This window comes from Cricetulus griseus (assembly GCF_003668045.3).
Source record: "Cricetulus griseus strain 17A/GY chromosome 1 unlocalized genomic scaffold, alternate assembly CriGri-PICRH-1.0 chr1_1, whole genome shotgun sequence".
In the NCBI taxonomy this organism is placed as follows: Eukaryota; Metazoa; Chordata; class Mammalia; order Rodentia; family Cricetidae; genus Cricetulus; species Cricetulus griseus.
The window spans coordinates 24,672,132-24,692,079 of NW_023276807.1; the positions used below are offsets into that span (position 1 = coordinate 24,672,132).

Below are 19,948 nucleotides of genomic sequence, written 5' to 3' on the forward strand. Positions count from 1 at the left end.
TGAAGGTGAGCTAGGATCTCCTGATCAAAGCAGCATAGGAGCCAAAGAGCTAGAGAGGGGCTTTGCTCTGGCACCTTCCCCTTGTCAGTGCTGCCTCCAGTTTCCAACGTTTGCCAGGTGCCCAGGCCCTCCTCCCCTGTAAGATCCAGGCTGCTCTCTTTATATCCTCCAAGTGAGGGCACAGGAGTGGCTTGGTACAGTTTCTAGATGGTGGTACTTGGAGGGTGAGAATTTGGATCAAGAAAGTCTGACTGGGATTCCTAGCAGCCTTGACAAGAGCAGATAACTAGTTCTAGGTAGTTCTGTACTATTGTGTTATTAACCATAATCCCAAGGTACATTTTGCTTTCGTTCATTCATTCATTCATTCATTCATTCATTCATTCATTCATACTTAGTGAATCCAAGGAGCTACAACTATGGCAGGAAAGCCCCTATTTCATTATGAAGAGACCCGGGGCAGAATGGAGTCTGTCCGGTGGCTCTTGGCTGCGGTTGGAGTAGAGGTAAGTTTTGAGACGGTAGGTCTTCAGATGAACCTAAAACTGGCTGTGTTAACTGATTTCCTCACCTAAAACTGACTTTGTCAACCGATATCCTCATGGCAGTCAGGACATGTTTCCTATTGTATAACCTCGAAAGAAATGTGACCTTGAAGAATTGTGGAAAAGGCACACCTTTAATCCCGGAAGTCTAGGCTGGAGGGTTCCAAATTCAGTGTAGAGGCAAAATACATTGTATCTGATGTTTGGACTGGGAAAGAGGAAGTTTGAGAGGACACTCCTCAGCACAGCCTAAGAGAAGGGCCCCAAGGAACAACGATATATTGTAGTGTTTATCATTCTGTAGCAAAAGAATTAATAGGTAACATTTTAGCAAATGAAAGTAAAGTGAAATACAATCCACACAATTGACAGGCTATCAGGAGTAGACCCCCACAGGCTCCTTGTTCAAGGTGGGGTGAGCATATGAGACATTGTTTTCTTGAGCACCTAGTAAATGCCAGGGCCTTTTTAAGTCCCGAGGATACACAATGAGGAAGACAGTCGGCTCTGTCCTTCAGCATCCTGCACATCTGTGGGAATACAAAGAGGAAAAAAAAGGTGGCCCATTGTTGTTTGTGAGAGGGTCTTGTTTTATAGCTCTCACTCCCTGTATAGGATACTTTAATGTTTAAGAGGCACTGGTGCTTCACTGTATGAACCTGTTGAGTGCTGCCCTCTACAGGCAACCTTGGGTAAAACACTCCTCTGTGCGATGCCTGTTATCTGTGCAGGATTTCCTGTGATGGAAAATCACAGATTTTGCCCGTGGATGGAAGCTAGGAAGAATAATTAAGGGTTAAGGCAGTGTCCTGTGAGGGAGATTTACAGTGCTTTTCCACGCTCCGGGCGCTGTGTTTACCTGACCCTGAGGATCGCACTTCACCCTTGCTCCTGGCATGCATAGGACTTCAGCTTTGATCCTTTCCGGTTTCAAAGAAAGCAGGCGACAGATATAAACAGCGCCTTTCCACCTTGTGCTTTTTGTATAAGGAATCTGCTTTCCCAGCATGCAGATGTCCACCCATGGGTCAGCCTCAGCAGGAATGAGTTCTAAATAGAAGGGTTAAGTAGAAGCCATGAACTCAGTATGAAGGCCGCCTCTTGTCCACCCCAGGGAGACTGAAGAGGGAGCTGAGCACAGGCCGCCTCCTACCCTTGCTCAGACCTTTGGGTCCTCTGTGTCCAAAGACTGATTATGACAGGCCGGTCCCTCCCACTGTCCCCAGCATAACCATTAAACCCACCAACCCCATCCAACTTTAGTGAGCTTCTAACTGTTCATCCCCTATATTCACTGTGTTTCCTGAAAGAGTATTTGGCTAACGGGTGGCATTCGCCACTTCACCATTTCTGTCATCGAATGCAGTGTGACAGTGTATATTTACAATCACACATTCCAACGAGCAGCCAGAGATGAAAATATTCCTGCCCATCACTACTGAGAACTGAAATAGATCACAGCCTCTGTAACCAGAACTATTATTTACTGTCGGAGTGATGTGGCTCAAGCCCAGTACTGTGTATTTTGAAAACTCTCTGCTCAGCTGGGTGCAGTGGAGTGTGCTTATGGCCCCAGCTACTCAGGAGGTTGAAGTAGCAGGAGAATTGCTTGAGCCTAGCTTGAGCCACATAGTGAGACCTGTCTGACATTTAAAAAAAAAAAAAGAAAATCAATAGATGAATAGAAAACATTCTCCATACTGCAAACGAAGAAAGAAATGCTGTGAGATCTTAAATGCTTGTACTCAAATCACACAGCTATTTCTGAGTTAAGCCTAGATCATAAATCATGAGCATCAAAATGCAGAAATATTCATGTTTCTATTTTTGATAGATTCTATCAAGTCAATGTAGTTATATGTGTATATGTGATATAAATATAAAACCGTATAAAAACTGACTTGAGGTTTTATTTTATGGGTATAGATGTTTCGCTTGCATGTACGTCTGAACTACAAGCATGGCTGATGCCCAATGAGGCCAGAAGAGGGCATCAGATCTCCTCGAACTAGATTATAGACAGCTGTGAACCATCATGTGGGTGCTGTAAATTGAACCCGGATCATCTGATAGAGCAGCCAGTGCTCTTAACCACTGAGCCATCTCCCTAGCTCCCTAATCGAGGGTTTTTATATTAGCTTTGCAGTGTATCCCAGGCTGGCCAGGACCTTGTCATCCTCCTACCTCAATTCCAGAATGCTGCCATTGCATAGGATGTGCCACCCATGTCTGGCCAAAGTTGATAGTTACATTTGCAGCAAACACTGGAAACTACTCAGAGCATCAGATCAGTCTCTGTCATGGGTTGCCTTTCTTACCAAAGTGATTGCTCCTGGGATAAGCTTTAATTTCTAGAGGCAGATAAAGAGAAGATTAGTGGGTCACCAAGATTTAGTTACTTTAAAGAGAGGAAATGGAAAAACACCCATTAGAATTCACACACACACACACACACACACACACACACACACACACACACACACACACCTGTATGTTTCTAAGTAGTTTGAATGGCTTAATGTATTGTGTCTCATAACAAAGTATGATATAGGTCATTAGATTAGAATAATGAGAATGAATCTGTGCAATCATCAGAACCCTGTTATTTTTATTTTGTGTGTGTGTTTGCATGTGTGTACATACACATACTATGAGTGAATAGGTAGAGTCTGGAGGATAATTTATGGGAGTTTGTTCTATTCCCCTACATTGGCCATGAGGATCAAACTCAGGTTATCAGACATGATAGCAGGTGCCTTTACTAGCAAAGCCGTCTTGTCAACCTTGGTTCAATATTTTGTGGAAACATGTAACCAACCACGCAAGATGATGAAAGTCATTCTTTTCTCTACTGTTTTACTGTGAACACTGTGAACCTTTCTTTAAACTGAGAATTCAACCCTGAAGTTCCATATATTCCAGGAGAGGAAATTCTAGCTAATACCATACCATATAACATCCAGGACTCATGTCATCCACAGTAGTCATGTAAATTATAAACTAAGTTTTATAGACACTGTCCTGGTTTGCTTTCTGTTACTACAACAATACACTGACTAAGTGCTGGAGAGATGGCCCAATGGTTAAGAGCCTTGGCTGCTCTTCCAGAGCACCTGAGTTACATAGTGGTTCTCAACCACCTGCATCTTAAAAAAAAACATGGGACAAAACCTGTTTTGGGGGGAAAGGGTTTATTGGCTTACAGTTAAAGCCAGTCATTGACGGAAGCTGAGGAGGAACTCCGAGATCCTGGAAAGTGCTGCTTCCTGGCTTGTTCTGGCTCCCTTTTGTAGTTCAGGCCCTCTTGCCTATGCAAAGCACTACCCATGGTGGGCTGGGTTCCATCAATGAAGAAAATAACCTTACAGATATGTCCATGGACCAGTCTCATCAAGGAGATCCCCCAGTTGAGACTCCCTCGGGTATCTGGGCTGTGTCAACTTGACAGCTAACGGTAACTAAGACAGAGACTGCTGGTCCAAGTCACATCTTGTGCTGCAGACCCAGAAATCTCACGTGGAGATGCGGACCTCTGCAATCTTACAGCTTCACCATGAGACGATCTTTGCAGGGTTCCCCTGTGAGAACTTCCAGATGGTGAAGTTGCCATAGTCATGGTGGGGAGCAGGGTGAAAGGGAAATGATCTTCAGGATGAGCAGCTACACGGCTGGGAGTTGTGCTCCTTTCTTAGCAGGCCACACACTAGTTCCAAACAGCTGAAGCAGGTTGTTACTTAATAGGACCAACCCCCAGAGTGCTACCTCCCTTATAGTGTGTATGGAAAAGAATGTATTCAAGTTAAGAGGCCCACAGTAGTAAAGAAAAACTAACAACTCCTTGCTGTTTCTGCTTTCTAGTATGAAGAGAAATTTATACACACCAATGAGGACTTGGAGAAGTTAAGAAGTGGTAAGCCCAAGTTCCCGAAGACACCAGACAGGGGTGTCTTCCTGTTAGACCCCAGGTTATCTGGTGTGTTTATACGGTGGCTCCCAGGGATGCCAGAGAGAAGAGAGTGGGAAAACAGGAAGGAGGAGGGTTCTTTGGGAAGACTTGAGACTTAGTGTTAAAATGGGCTAACTGCTGAGTATCCGCTATGAAACACCCCCAGTGCCTTCCCCTGGCTTTCCCCTTCTTTCTCCACTTTTCTTGAGATACAGAGAGCTCCAGAGCCCCACACTGCTCACTTTCTGCATTAGGGTGAGAAGAAGAGCAAGCCCAGCACTCACCTGAGTTCTTTAGTCTGGTGGCTCGACCAGGTGATTCCCTGCTGGTCCTTAAGGGTCTCCAGTGAGAAGGTCCTAAAGTATTGAAAGCTCTGGCTGCAGTGTGAGGAGGTAAAGAAACAAGAATGGATAGCAGCCATGGGTCCAGGGACTCTTGCCTTCGTGGGACCCACAGCCCGCTGCTATGATTAGAAAAGCACTCAAGAACCCTACATAGAAATTGTTCTCTGGGGCCTGAGACACTGCTCAGTGGTTAAGAACACTGGCTCTTCTAAAAGACCCAGGTTCAGATCCCAGGATCCATGTGGGATCCAGTGTCCTACTCTGACCTGTGAGGACACCAGGCACATAAGTGGTACATGGACAGGCATGCAGGCAAAACACACATATACATTAAATGAATACAAATAAAAAATTAAAAAAAAAGAAATTGTTCTCTGAAGCAAACTTGCTATCAGTTGATCGCCTTGTTGTATTCTCTCCCACTTCCCTAAAAATGGCTATGAGCAGAAGTCAACATGAAGAAATAAAAGTTCCCTAGCATATGTCTGGATGGGTAACAAAGACAGAAATGAATTAGCAAGCAATGACGGGGAGATAGGTGGAGAAAATGGGACGCCTCATTAGAAACAGTAAATTACCAGGCTGTAATGTATTTCCGCTTGCATTTTTAGTCATTTGATGGCTTTTTATTCTGAGAACATATATATAACCCCAGCTTTAAAATAAAATAACACCTCTCTCTATTCTTGTTTTTTTCAAAAGATGGAGTTTTGATGTTCCAGCAAGTGCCCATGGTGGAGGTGGACGGAATGAAGCTGGTGCAGACCAGAGCCATTCTCAACTATTTTTCCAGCAAATACAACCTCTATGGGAAGGACATGAAGGAGAGAGCCCTGTACAGTATTTTTCTATTTCAACATCAGTGGATAGCATGAGAAGGATTTAAGTCCTTCATTGAATGATCAGGTCTATGCAGGGGGTCATGGCCACCAGTAGGCTGGGTATGGCAGAATGCTATGGAGATAAAGGATGAGTAACGTTAGGATGGATCCTGGTGATGGTAACAGTAACCACGGATGTTCTTAGATACAACACGGGCATAGAGACTTGAGAACTCCCATCAGCTTTGAATTCTGGGAAACAGTGGAATCATTAATCTAGGTGCTCAGGCTTTTCAGAAGCTGGATGCTCAGAACATGATGTGTAGAGATAAAGGAGCGACCGCGGAAGGATTCCATCTGCCAACTTGGAGTTTCTAGAAATGATCATGGTCAGGACCAGGGAATTAAGCTACTAGCTACCACATTGAGGGTCCCAGTATTCTGGAGTCACCTGGCTCATTCACGTAGAACTACAGCAGCTAGATTGAGTCAGTGCCACGAGACCTAGCACATTGCCTCTCAGTCATGGTAGAACATTTAGTTAACGGTGGTGGCAGGTGACGTGGCCCAGACAGTAAAGGACTTATACTGCCCAAGCATACAGATTGAAGGTGCAATATCCAGCACCCACATAAAAGCTGGGTGCAACTGTGTGCATCTGTAACTCCAGTGCTGGGACACAGAAACCAGTGGATCTCAGGCTTTTGCAGCCAGTCTAGTGGAGACATTTGATCTCCAAGTTTGAGAGCCTGTCTCATTAAGGTGGAAGGCAATAGGATAATACACCTGGCATTGACCTCTGGCCTCCACGTGCACATACATTGACAAGGATATACACATACACACACAAACACTAAACATACCTTTGTTGATTTGTTTTGAATACAGGGTTTTTCTGAGTAATAGCTGTTCTGAAACTCACTTTGTATTATCAGGCTGGCCTTGCACTCACAGAGATCCACCTGCCTTTGCCTCCCAAGTGCTGGGATTACCAGTATATGCTACCACCACCCAGCCACCATTTTTTTTAAAGAAAGTAAAATCTGATATGAAATGTTGGCAGTTTCTCAAACAGTTAAATTCAGTATTACCACTTCCTCGGTCCGGTGTATAGCCAAGAAAAACAAAATTATGCCCTCTTCTGTTCATATACAGAAATGCTCGTGAAACCTTCTATGATATTCAAACTGTGGAAGAAATGAGCAAAATATCTAACTAGAAGCACCTGACATAACAGACCAAATTAAGATAAAAACCAGCAGCTGTGTCACTGGAAGAATATATGTGGTATACCTGAGCACTGAAGGGCCCACTAGACATTTAAAAGCCAGTGCCATCTGTCCAACCAGCACGTAGGATTCGTGACCAGCAGAAAGTCTTTGATTACAGAAGCTGCTCTCACATAAAAAAGTGGTAGATTTTTCTGCCTTCACATTATGAGTGTTCTGAGATGAGACCGGAAGGTGTATAGAAGGCTGTAAGTGCAGCTAATCCTGAAACTTACTACTGAAGTCGCTGCTCCTGTCTTATATCTGTCTACTGCTGGGATTAAACGTGTGAGCTCTGTTACTCTTTTAGACTGATTCAATCTCGTGTAGCCCTGGATGGCCTTGAACTCATTGAGACCCATCTGCCTTTGTCTCCTGAGTCCTGGGATTAAAGGTGTGTGCCACTACTGCCTGATCTCTATAGCGTGAACCTGACTTTGCTTTCTGAGTCCTCAGGCAAGCTTTAATAAATCATAAATAATATATCACCACAGAAACCAATGTTAATAGTAAAAGTCATAGCTAATGTCTAGCACATACCAGGAGGAGGGGGCAGGAGGATGGGGGTAGTACCTTCTGATGTTCTGTTCTCTGAGGTTTTCAAACTGAAAAGTGTCAGTTAGGACACATTGGACAACTGTAGTGTTTTTGTCTTTCAGGATTGATATGTATTCGGAAGGTTTGGCAGATTTGAATGAGATGTTTATTCTGTACCCATTTGACCCACCTGGGGTCAAGGAAGCAAATATTGCCCTGATGAAAGAGAAAGCGACACACCGTTACTTTCCTGCCTTTGAGAAGGTTTGTAGAAGCTGTTTGGACTTGAAGATCAATAATACAGGTGGGGATGTGATGCCATGTGCCTGTAATCCCAGTACTCTGGAGGCTGAGACAGGAAGACTCAGGCTGGGCTGCAGAATAGCAGGCTTTAAAAGGGGTGACATATCAGGGCTTCTTAAAAAAGAGTTTAGACCGGTGGTTCTCAAATTTCCTAATGCTCGGAACCTTTAATGCAGTTCCTCATTTTGTGGTGACACCAAGCCATAAAACTTTTTTTCCCATTGCTATATTACAACTATACTTTTGCTAGTTATGAATCATAATGTAAATATCTGATATGCGACCCCAAAGGGATCATGACCCACAGGGTGAGAGCTATTGGTTTAGCACTTTTTCTTAGGACTAGAGAGGTGCTTGCCTGGGCAGCACACATACTAAAATAGGACTAGAGAGTGACTCAGCTATTTGCTCCACCACAGATGCTGTACACTGTGAGTTGTGCAACCGTTGTTAGTTTGTAACAATTCTGGAGACTGGAAAGGAGATCAAAGTGCTGGCAGATGCAGTTATTGAAGGCCTGGTTCGTGTTTCATGAGTAGCCAACTTCTAGAAGTTTCCTCACAGAGTCACTGGGTTAAGGAACTCTCCACATCCTTTTAAAAGGGCACTGGTACCATTCTTCAGGCTCTCCTGCTCATTTACTAATTTGAACCCCACAGTCCCAGTCTACTAACAGATGACACTGAGAGGGTCTCACCAGGAAGAAACAAGAGCCCCAGCCTGGCTCTGTGTTCAGGATGTGTTCTCTTGAATTCTCCAGGTGTTAAAGAGCCATGGACAAGACTTCCTTGTTGGCAACAAGCTGAGCAAGGCTGATATTCACCTGGTTGAAATGATCTACAACATGGAAGAACTGGATGCCAACATTATAGCCAACTTTCCTCTGCTTCAGGTGAGATGCCTCATACTTCCCCAGCAGGAATCTGATGTTTAGGCTTTGGGCTGGTAGGATTTGATCCCCAGCCTTCTTCAGGCCTGCACTCTTATCCCTTGGCCTCCAAAATGAACTTCTAGGCCTTTATTTGTTCTAAGGCTTAAAGACAAACTTGTTCTGTAAGAAAACTAGTTGGGCGCTACCCAAAAGAACCCAGAATCTCTGCCCCATTCTCTTATCCCATCAACATCTCTTTTCTTGCTCTCTGGGATGCCCACCATCCTATGTGAAACTTTTTCTTTGCGGAGTCTATCAGAGCTGGTCTCTCTTCATCTGATCTCCTACCCTCAGCTTTCACCCCTGTTGTTAAACATGGATTTCCCTAGTGTGTAGCCACACACACACACACACATACACACACACACACACACACACACACACACACTCTTACACTTCCATCAAAACTCAGTATAAAAGTTGATTATAGAGCTGGAGAGATGGCTCAGAGGTCAAAAGCACTGACTGCTCTTCCAGAGGTCCTGAGTTCAATTCCCAGCAACCACATGGTGGCTCACAACCATCCATTATGAGATCTGGTGCACAGATATACATGGAAGCAGAATGTTGTATACATAATAAATAAATTCTTTTTGAAAATTTGATTATGATTGACACTTGATTGGCTGTAATATTCATGTTCTCTTTTTCATTCCAAAGAAATGGGTTCCATTAGGACTATTCCTACTGCTGAGACCATCCGTCTCCTGCCTCTGGCTAGACCCCTTCCCCTCCTGAAATAGTCCCACTTTTTGCTTTCATTAATATATATTCCACTACTCTGATTTGATCCCCCTTCCTTTTAAACCTCACTCATAATACCTTTGCTACCTTCATGTCACACATACAAATTTACATATATACACATTTAAATCTAGCTTCCACATGTGAGTGAAGCATGTTCTTTTGTCTCCTTCAGTCTAGTTTGTTTTGCTTAACATAATGAGTTCCATTCATTCTCCTACAAATGTCATAATTCATCCGTGAGGGGTGAATAAAATTCCACTATTGCTGTACCACATTGTTATATTACATTTATTAATTTGTATATGTTGAACCAACTTTGCATCTCCAGAAAGAAGCAGAGTATATGATCTTAACATGTCCTTAAATTAGATTTGAATGTGACATTTAAAAACAAAAACGAAAGAACCTTTCTTTTTCTCATTAAGTCTTTCCTAGAGGACATTACTAACCTTGTCACCACACACACACACACTCCCCACAAAGAGTTAGCATACTTGAATGCTACAAAGCAGATAATGAACAGTTTCAAGGACTGAAACCTTAAGTGGCAAAGAACATTTTCTATTTAAATTATAAAAATGTTTAAATATAAAAGGGGAAGGGAAGGGAGGGAGGACAAGCAAATGAACAAAGGTGACTTCAGATTAAAAAGATCATTTACATTTCATGTCATACATCTGATCTTATCTAGACTAACAAAATAGAAACAGGATTACTATCATACCAAACCTTCACCACAGCACGCTGTATGCACCTGTTCCAAACCCCTGTCCACCCCGTAACTCTTCCAACTCAATTACTTCCCAGCCTGTTGGGCCTGCCAATGGAGGAGCCTCTAGATATTCTCTTGGATCCAGTCTTTATTATGAAACTGGTATGTCTGCCCATCGGCTCAGCAGACAAGACAATTGTGACCTGGCAGGTCCTCAATACAATCAAACAACTGAATGATATGATATGTGTGGAGAGACTGTTGGGATTCATTCCCTTCATACTCTTCATCCATTTACAAGCGCCTCCCATGCACTCATTCACAGATTCATGGTCGATGTCCATCCTGCCCTCGGGCCTCTTGGTAAGCTGTACCAGCAAATGCTGAGAGACATCACACCAAATGCTCTGTTGTAGCAGTCATCAACTTGTACTGACAAGTTTAATGTCTGTGTTTATTAAGAAACTGTACTGTAGGAGTTGTGGATAGTTTATTTGTTCATTTGCTTGTGTGGTTTTTGGTGTTGTCCTTAATCTGGTTTTGATACAGGTACAGCAGTCTAAATGCCAATGTCTCCATAGGCTCAGATATCTGAACGATTGGTTCCCAATTGGTGACACTATGTGTGGGGTGGTGGCGTTTAAGAGGTGTGGCCTTACTGCAGGAAGTATGGGAGTGGCCTTTGGGCATTATAGTCCCTACCCCACATCTACTTCGCTTTCTCCATTCTTGGGGGTTGTAGATGTTGGCTCTCAGTTTCCTGCTTCTGCCACCTGGTGCATGCCTGCCTCCATGATAGACTCCTGTGGTTTAGAACCATAAGCCAAAATAAACTCTTCCTCATTTTGATCATGGTGTTTTGTCGAAGCAACAGAAGAGCACCTACCACAGAGGGAACACTGACTGAATTTGTAGGGTCTGGGTTGCAATGTTCCTTGCCTTATATTCCTTGAATCTTTCTGAAAACCATTAGTGTTAGGTCAACTATAAAGGATTTCTAGAATTTATCAGTGGTATTCATACAGTCCTGAGATTGCTTTGTTGGGAGATTCTGAATTATCTTTGCTTTTTGTGGATTGTTTAAGTAGTTTGCATTCTCTAATTTGATTTTGGCAGATAATATGTCTAGTTATTCATCTATTATTTTGTAGATTTTCCTAATCTTTGTAATGTATTTTCAGAATGTTCTTAGAGATCTTTGGAATTTCATTAGAATCCTTGGTATTATCCCTGTTTTCATCTCAATGCTGTTGATTTGGAGCTTCCTTTTATCTTTTTGTTATATTTGTTAAAAGTTTTCACTGTGTTAATTTATTTTCAACCAACTCTTTACTTGATAAAATTTATGTATATTGCTTATTTATTTGGTTATTCTGAGATGGGATTTCAAATACCTAAGACTAGCCTCTAACTTACTGTGTAGCTAGAGATAACATACCCTCCTACCACCATCTTCCAAGTGCTGGAGTTACAGGTATATGCTGGTGTACCTCATTTATTCAATGTTAAGGATCCACCCCCAGCTTTGTACATGCTAAACAAGCACAGTCAATTGACCTAAATCCCCATCTTATGTATTTATTATTCTCTTAATTTGTATTTATTTAATTTATGCTCTGATATTTCTTGCTACCTACTGCTTTTGAGCTTAGCTTGCCTTTGCTTTTCTGAGACTGTGAAGTGCATCATTAGGTTTTATTTGAGAGCCCTCTGACTTACTAACATATGCACTGGTAGCAATAACTCTCCTCCTAAAACTGCCTTGCCTCTATCACAAATGTTCTGTTAAGTTGTGCTTTCATGCACCTTTGATCTAGAAAATTTCCAGTTTCCTCCCTGTTGTCTTTGGTGAAACTCTTCAAGAGTGTATCATTCAGTCCCCAAGTATTTGTTTACTTTCTTCAATTTCTCCTGTGACATTACCATATCAGATGACACAATAAGCTGTTTTGTTTTCTATTTGCTAGTGTTTACTCAGTATTTTGTATCATTGTTCCAGCTTGGATTTCCCATACTCCTCTGAGGTGATGTATGACAGGCTGGTTTTCTTCCTTGCATTCTACCAGAGTCATGAACCTCCAAGAGTAAGGTGCAAGGAAGATGATAAGAGTGACTGAATTCAGCACAGACTTAACAAATATTCATACAAGGTGCCAATGAGTGTTCTCTGCCTCTTAGTCTTATTTCCTTTGCTCTTGCCTATCTGTAGCTGTGACACTCGAGCTAGTGGGGGAACTCAGATTTCCTAGGCTGTGCTACAAGTTGCCTTTGTCTTTGGGCTCTTCCATAAGGCTATGGATTTTTCTTTTTAACCACAGGCTCTGAAAACCCGAATTAGTGACATGCCCACCATAAAGAAATTTCTGCAGCCTGGCAGCCAGAGGCAGCCTCCTGTTGATGAGAAAGGAGTACTAAAAGCAAGGAAGATTTTCAAGTTTTAATGAAGTAACATAAACCCAGCACTACACCTGAATACCGATCCTGAAGAATGAGACAGTGAGCTTTCCCACTTACTTGTATTAATGAAATAATGGGCTCCCATGACACAGTTTAATGGAAACTTTCTTATTAGGATATGCTATGAGATTGGGTTTTCTAATTTCCTGACTTAACCATTTCCTATAATAAAATGAAAATTTTAATAAAAAATGAAGATCATGTGGTTGGTTTTATAGTCCCCGCATCTTTCATATCATCTGTCAAAGAGTCAAGTTTAGAAACTCCACTTGATGTTCTTAGGTTTACACAATCAGGGCTGTAATTCTGGAGTAGTACTCCAAGTGACATTTTAGTATATTATTATTAACTTACTTTTATTTTAGTTTTCTTTCTTTATTTGTTTGTTTTGTGACAGTATCTTGCTTTGTAACCTTTGCAATACTGGAACTTGATATGTAGACCAGGCTGGCCTCAAACTCGCAGAGAACTGCCCATCTCTGCCTCCAAAGTGCTGGGATTAACAGAGTGTACCACAACACCTGGCCGGGAAAACTTAGTTTTCATAATGAAAATTTTAGTTTTTATTAGCTATTTCTCGAAATTCCTTTAGTTTATTCAGTACTCTAAGATGGTTAGAGTTGGGTTTCATTTGTATGTTTGTTTACAATTTATTTACTTTGAATGTGTGTGTGTGTGTGTGTGTGTGTGTGTGTGTGTGTGTGTGTGTGTGTACCATGTGTGTGCCTGGTACTCAGAGGCCAGAAAAGGGTATCAGATCCCCTGGAATTAGAGTTACAGATGGTTGTTGTCCAATGCCATGTCCATGTAGGTTTGTCTTCCCTGTGTTAATGTGGAAACACAGACCACTGTGGTGGCACCGTTCCCTGGGTTTGGTTTTCTAGGGTGTCTTTAAGAGTGGAGAAGATGGGCTGGTTAGTAAACACAGGAGGAATCCTCCTCTGTCTCCTCTTGACTGTGGACATGGCCAGCTGCTTCAGACTCCTAGTGACTTCATCACAGTGAGGAGCCGAACAAGCACCTTCTCAATTAAAGTTGCTTTTCTCATGGTATGTTGTCACAGCCACGGTCAACAGAACTAAGATATAATCTTATAAGAAAAGTTTTACAACAGGGCATGAGCTTTCTGTATGCTGTTAGTCTCCATTTGCTGGGTTTACACATCTGACTCATAAAAATATAACAGGGAATTCCTTCAAAAATCTATTCCCCTATAGTTTGCCAAAAACAGCCAACCTGAAATTTTGAAAAGGAATATTTAAACCAGTTGCTTTGTAAAAATACCTGACATCCCTCTTCTAATATGATACGGAAATTTGTGAGTCCCTGAAATCTGTGGCAGTGGATTTTCCCTGATTGGGCTCCGCTTCCTTTGGTAGGGAAGAGTTACTCAAATGAGCCAATGTTTTATAAAACAACCAGAACATCCTCGTGAACTGTGGATCCAAGAAGACAGACTTTTACAAGCTCAGCACTGGTTCTCTCAGTCTCTACACAACTTCCAAACATCCCAAAGTTATATAGAAACACTTTAAAAGATGATTAAAAATGCAAAATTTAAACATTTTAAATAGTTGGGTTTAAAGGAGGTCCCTGGTGTTAGGACCAACACCAGGCTGACCCCGCCCCTGACGATGGGCGGGGCACGCACAGGGAGGAGCTATGCCATCACCACATCACTCGTCACACATTAAGGACCTGTGTGAGGACTCTGCGCATGTGTGGAACCTTAGTGAGCATGTGTGGTTTTCCCTTTAAAAGTTCCACCTACCCCCCTCCCCTCTCTTCTCTCTTCCACTTTTACCTCTCTCTGTCTCTCTTTTCTCTTACTCTCTGCTCTGCTCTATTCCATTCTCACTCTTCCACCCTATAATAAACTGGTTAATGTGCTCTCTATAGTCCATGTCCATCTCTCGACTTTCTAATTTAAGCAAAAGAATAACACCTGGCACAGATGAATTATGTTGCTCCCAGAAGTCATATGTTGCTATAATTCCCAAGGTCAAAGATAGGATATCTCCCTAGGAGTTCTTGGTCAGGGAGGTCAATAGGCCTCCAAAGCAATGAACCCTATTGCCACTGTTCTTTGGTTGCCACCAGTACTAGATGCTAAGACACCATTTCTGAAGAAACCTCATGCGTTGGCCACAGGTCATAGGAAAATTAAGGTGAAAGATAGCTAGAGGCTTCCTCCTTTCTGGCTAGCTTTCACAGTACAGACAAATGGTAGGTAGACTAAAGCCAGACAAAAGGTATCAAAGACTTTACCCAGATGTGGATTTGCATGCTACACAACCCATTCCATATGCCAGGAAAGTTGTGCCACTGATCAGTAGTGGTATGAGTGTTACAGGGGCAACCAACTGCATTTGAAGCCCACTCTAAAGAGACAGTTCATGTCTGGCTATTGTAAAACATGGACTGTGAAAGTCATAGGTGTAAGTGATGGAAGCTTCTACTTTTTTGGTAAATGAATTTTCTGTCATCAAGCACCTTCTCAATATTTGTGCTTTAGATGAGTACATCTCGGACTTGGTCAGAGAAGCTTCATTTTGTAGCACACACCAATTGTTGTGGAGACTCGGTTCATTTTTCCAATACCTATGCCTTAGCGTTTCCATGTCTGCTGTCCGGGAAGGGCCCGGTTTTTATTGATTCTGTGTAAACTGAAAGTGGTCGCTGATGAATCAGATTTGTAGATCTAATATCACCTACTATGCAATGTTTCTATGTAGTCATTCTCAAGAAAAAAGCTATAACTCTAGGTGACCTCTTATGTATTCTGTACTGCTATTCTAAGTTTTAGAATACCAGTAATTCTGTAATAGAACTATGTGCAACATACTACACTTACCCTGGAAAACCCGTCCTCTTGTGAAGTTGAGACTTCACAACCCACTGGGGACACAAATAATAATAATAATAATAATAATAATAATAATAATAATAATAATACTGAGCTCGGGTCCTGGGGCAGCAGGCCACTCCCATTTGCTGAGATAGTATTAGGTATCGTGACTATTATCTCAAGAGACCTTCAGAAAACAAATATTTCTTTTTATTTTCAAGAAAGAATATACAGATCTGAATTCTATCAACTTTGTCAAGTTTGCATGCTCCTCATGCTAAAGGTTGGGGTTTATCTATAAATCTGCCTTCACTCTGGCAAGAAGCAAGGTACCTTCAAAACCAGAATTCCTTGAACTTCCAGCTATAATTGATATAGGTCACAGTGATTTCAAAACAAGCCCATTGTCTTATACAGACAAATGCATGCCCTCAATTCATACACATTTTTTTTGGTTGTTAAAGTAAGCCCAAAGATGACATTTACTAGTTTTCTATTCCCATAAAAAACAAATACCTGAGATGCTGCTCCCAGAATAGAGACCACAATTCACAGGGTGTGGTGGCACACACCTTTAATCTTAGCATTGGAGAGACAGAGTAAGTGGGTATCTATAAGTTCAAGGTCAGCGTGCCTGATACAGTGATTTCTGAGCCAGCCAGGGCTACATAGTGAGATCCTGTTTCAAAAAGATTAAATTTAAAGCAACAATAATAAAAAGGAGCATGTGAATAAAGATGAATGTGACATTCTCCCATTCCCTTCTGTTCCAACTTTACTTGGCTCAAGCACTCTGACTGGAAAAATCTGGAGCAGGTTTTCAGAGGACTATGAGGGCTTCCAGGAGGAGTGGAGAAGCTGACCTGAAACCAGGGCCAAGCAGGTACCTGACACTCACTGTGTATATGGGTGAGTAGGTTCCATCTGAGCCTTGAACACTCCTCAGTAAAAGGAATCCAAGCGCCTGTTCTTAGGGTGGTTATAGGGAGGACAGCCTCTCTGTACTGAGTATGCATGAGGAACATGGGTGAGACCCCTGTCAGTTAGTCTCTCTTGGTCTCCTTTTCTACTGATCCAGGAAACTACATGCTTACCTTTCCCTGAGTCATAAGCCAGGTTTGGAATCTTCATATCTATAAGTAGAAGAAAGTGGCTTCTAATAAAGAACACTGGATGGATAAAATATTATGTAAGGGAAATCCATTCCCTTTGTAACATGGGCCCCCAACTACTCATAACAAAAAGCTGGTGATGTCTGAGCTTTAGTCCCTAACACTTCACACACCTCAGTGGTTTGCATCAGCTTCACTCTCCCTTGCCTTCTGCTAGACTTTGCTGTTCTGATTCTGTGGCCAGACATAACAGTGTAGAGTCTCCAGTAGAGTGTACAGAATATCCAGTGACAAGACAAACAATTGAAGTATACTTCTAAATGACTTCTTAAAAAATATTAAACTTCGAGTCACACATTTAAAAATACAGATACTTGAAACATGGTCACTCTTCTTTGTTTTTAGAAATCCCTCCTGGCTATGTAGAAATACATTTTATCCAAAAACTGCATTTCAAGCATGGTCTCACAGCAGTTGTAGTTGCCCGCACTGTACTGGAACAAAACTGGGCCTGTCAACAGCTAATCTTGCATTAGGGAAAGGACTCAAGGGACAGAACTATTAGCAGAACTGTCCTGGAGGAGGGACAGTATTTGTCTTCAGTTGTGTATGAAACCCATAACGGTGAACACACCAGGCTCCATTGGACATTTCCAAACCCATAGCCACACTGCTGGATAAAATCAATGGGTCAAAAAATAAGTAAAAAACACAACAAAAAGGCACAAGTGTGGAAATGGACTTGTGGGGAGGAGATGGACTTGTGAGAGGAGGAGATGGACTTGTGGGAAGAGTGGACAGGGAGATGATGGGGATGAGAGCAACGAGAGCAGACAATGCATTATACACATGTGTAAAAGTTCCAAATAATGAATTAAATGGATATAAAAGAAATCGTACAATCATAAAAAATTATAGCTACATGTAATGTAACTTTGGAAGAAAATTTTGGATGTTTTCTTAGCACAGTTTGTACTTTGGGACGTTATGTAACAGTTTGGGGAGTTGTGAAATCATCTGTAGCTGAGTCCAGGTCTTGAGAATGCTGCTTCCAATAAATCCTTCCTTGTATTTCTATTCAAGCCATAAGTGTCACTGAAGCCATTGAATTTCGATGTCTGGTTCTTTGCTCTGTCCTGTTTTCCACACTGCTAAGACAGAACATCTATCAGGTGTTGACTGGACTCAATCAAGATGTTCCTATCCTTTACGAAGCACACACAGCATGTCTGCATGCACACATTCATTTGCACAACACACATAAAACTAAAGTTGTTGCTGTTGTTTTCAAATCTAGCAAAACTAGTTTTGTAGGGGCTTGAGAGATGGCTAGGCAGTTAAGATCATTGGCTGCCTTTTCAGGGGACCCAGCAGCCTCCTGTGGCCACAAAGGTCTGTACCTCCAGTTCTGGGGGGTCAAGTACCCTCTTCTGGCCTCCCTGGATACCAGGTACACATATGGTGCACAGACATACATACAGGACAGTCATACACATAGAATAAAAATATGCTAAAACTAGTTTTGTACATCTCCCTGCCTTGGGTTGTAGCAAATAACAGACATCAGACTGTAGCACAAAGACCAGAATGCTCTGGCTCCCAGCAAACGTGGTGTGTATTGTAAACAGAGAAAAGAAGCCATACCCACACACAGAAAACAGGACTGGAGGGGACATCCCCTTACAAGGTAGGTGTGTTTTGCTTGAAGTTGGGTGGCCAGAAGAGGTTATCAGATCCTCTGGAACTGGAGTTACAGCATTACAGTCATGCTCTTACCCTCCAGTCCCCCAAAGGCTTTTTAAAGATTTTTTAAATTATGTCTAAATATGTGTGTGTGTGTGTGTGTGTGCGTGCGTGCGTGCGTGCGTGCGTGCGTGCGTGTGTGTGTGTGTGTGTGTGTGTGTGTGTGTGTGTGTGTGTGTGTAGGAGCCTCAGGGATCCAGCAGATGCTCCTCAAGCTGGGTTGTAGATGGTTGCAAGCTACCCCACATGGGTGATGGGAACCACACTCAGGTCCTCTGTAGGAAGAGAACAGAGCTGTCTCTGCAGCCACAATTCCTAACATTTCATAAAGACAGTAAGCAACTGGGTTTCATTTGTGTGTTTTCTATAATATACTGCTCATTATTATTTAAAGTGTAATTCTGCTTGCATAAAAATGGGCTTATTGTGGTGGGTTTGCCAGCTGGTACTTCACAGATGGCCAGTTAACTACATCTCTATCATATGTATCAAGAGGCCATAGATGTGTTTGACTTTAGTCATTCCTAGCTTCATTTCCATCTGCATTTTCTATGTTTTACTTATATCTACTTAGAGATTCCTGTGAGTTGATACCTGACATATTGCTGTCCCTTATACTGTATAAAATTATACTACCAGGCAGTAGTGCTACACACCTTTAATCCCAGAAATCAGGAGGCAGTGGCAGGAGTATCTCTGTGAGTTTTGAGGCCAACCTACTCTACAAAGTAAGTTCCAGGACAGCCAGGATTGTTACATAGAGAAACCATGTCTTGAAAAACCAAAACCAAAAAAAGACAGACAGAAAGTCTAATGTATAACAGACAAATAAGAATTAATAGAAATAAAATGAATATCTTAAAAGAAAAGTATCCTCCCCTCCCTTGTATTACTTCTTTGTATCTTCTTCAGGAGAGAAAGACATTGCGGGATGGAGGGGCTTGTTACTTTCCATTTCTCAATAAAGGTTTGTTATTCCAAAGAAGGAGGAGGAAAGAGAGAGAGAGAAAGAAAGAAAGAAAGAAAGAAAGAAAGAAAGAAGAATGTTTGTGGGTGCTGGAAAGATTGTTCAGTGTAAGAGCACTGGCTCTTCCAGGGGACCTGAGTTTGATTCCCAGCACCCACATTACAGTTGAACAACCATCCTAACTCCAGTCCAGGAAGATTTGTTGACATCTTCCAGCTAATGTGGGTACCAAGGATTCAGGCACTGCACATAAATACCTGCAGACAAAGCAAGCATGCAGGCGAAATGAATTGAAGATGTCCATGGAAAACACCACTGAGCTATTTCCTCCACCAGCTCACCTTGTTCACATCTGTTTCTGCTACTATGGAGGCACCTGCCATTAGATTAAAGGTTCATGTGGGTTATTAAAGATGGCTTCATCCCAAGTTCCACATATTAAGCATATCTGCAAAGAACTTTTTCCAAATTAAAATTTTGTGTTTATAAGATCCTGGAACTTGGACTTGGTCCTGTCTTTTGAGGGGGACACATTATAAACTTAACTTACTCTACAGTATAGCTGACAAAACGTGGCACTTGCTGGATGAAATGATGGATAATTTGGGGTTGGCTACACTATTTCACTTCCATAGTTGTTAGAAATTTTTGTCAACATTCTAAATTA

At 42.0% G+C, this 19,948-nt stretch overlaps 1 protein-coding gene and 1 pseudogene across 1 annotated transcript; one reads left to right on the top strand and one right to left on the bottom strand.

Moving 5' to 3' along the window:
- The first annotated feature begins 419 nt into the window (after positions 1–419).
- On the top strand, positions 420–12,814 carry LOC100753770 (glutathione S-transferase A6). The gene is made up of 6 exons (XM_035452517.1): positions 420–506; positions 4,404–4,455; positions 5,538–5,670; positions 7,584–7,725; positions 8,525–8,656; positions 12,473–12,814. The coding sequence occupies exons 1-6, from the start codon at positions 420–422 to the stop codon at positions 12,593–12,595; spliced, it is 669 nt and encodes a 222-aa protein (XP_035308408.1). The 3' UTR covers positions 12,596–12,814.
- Positions 10,239–11,606, bottom strand: LOC118239629 (annotated as a pseudogene).
- Positions 12,815–19,948: the final 7,134 nt, after the last annotated feature.

What these genes read in the sequence shown, in the direction of transcription:
- LOC100753770 (XM_035452517.1), top strand. Translation starts at nt 420, where the DNA reads ATGGCAGGAAAGCCCCTATTTCATTATGAAGAGACCCGGGGCAGAATG. An exon ending in TGGCTGCGGTTGGAGTAGAG is followed by an intron (nt 507 to 4,403) that starts GTAAGTTTTGAG and finishes TCTGCTTTCTAG; the next exon opens with TATGAAGAGAAATTTATACA. An exon ending in GACATGAAGGAGAGAGCCCT is followed by an intron (nt 5,671 to 7,583) that starts GTACAGTATTTT and finishes TTTGTCTTTCAG; the next exon opens with GATTGATATGTATTCGGAAG.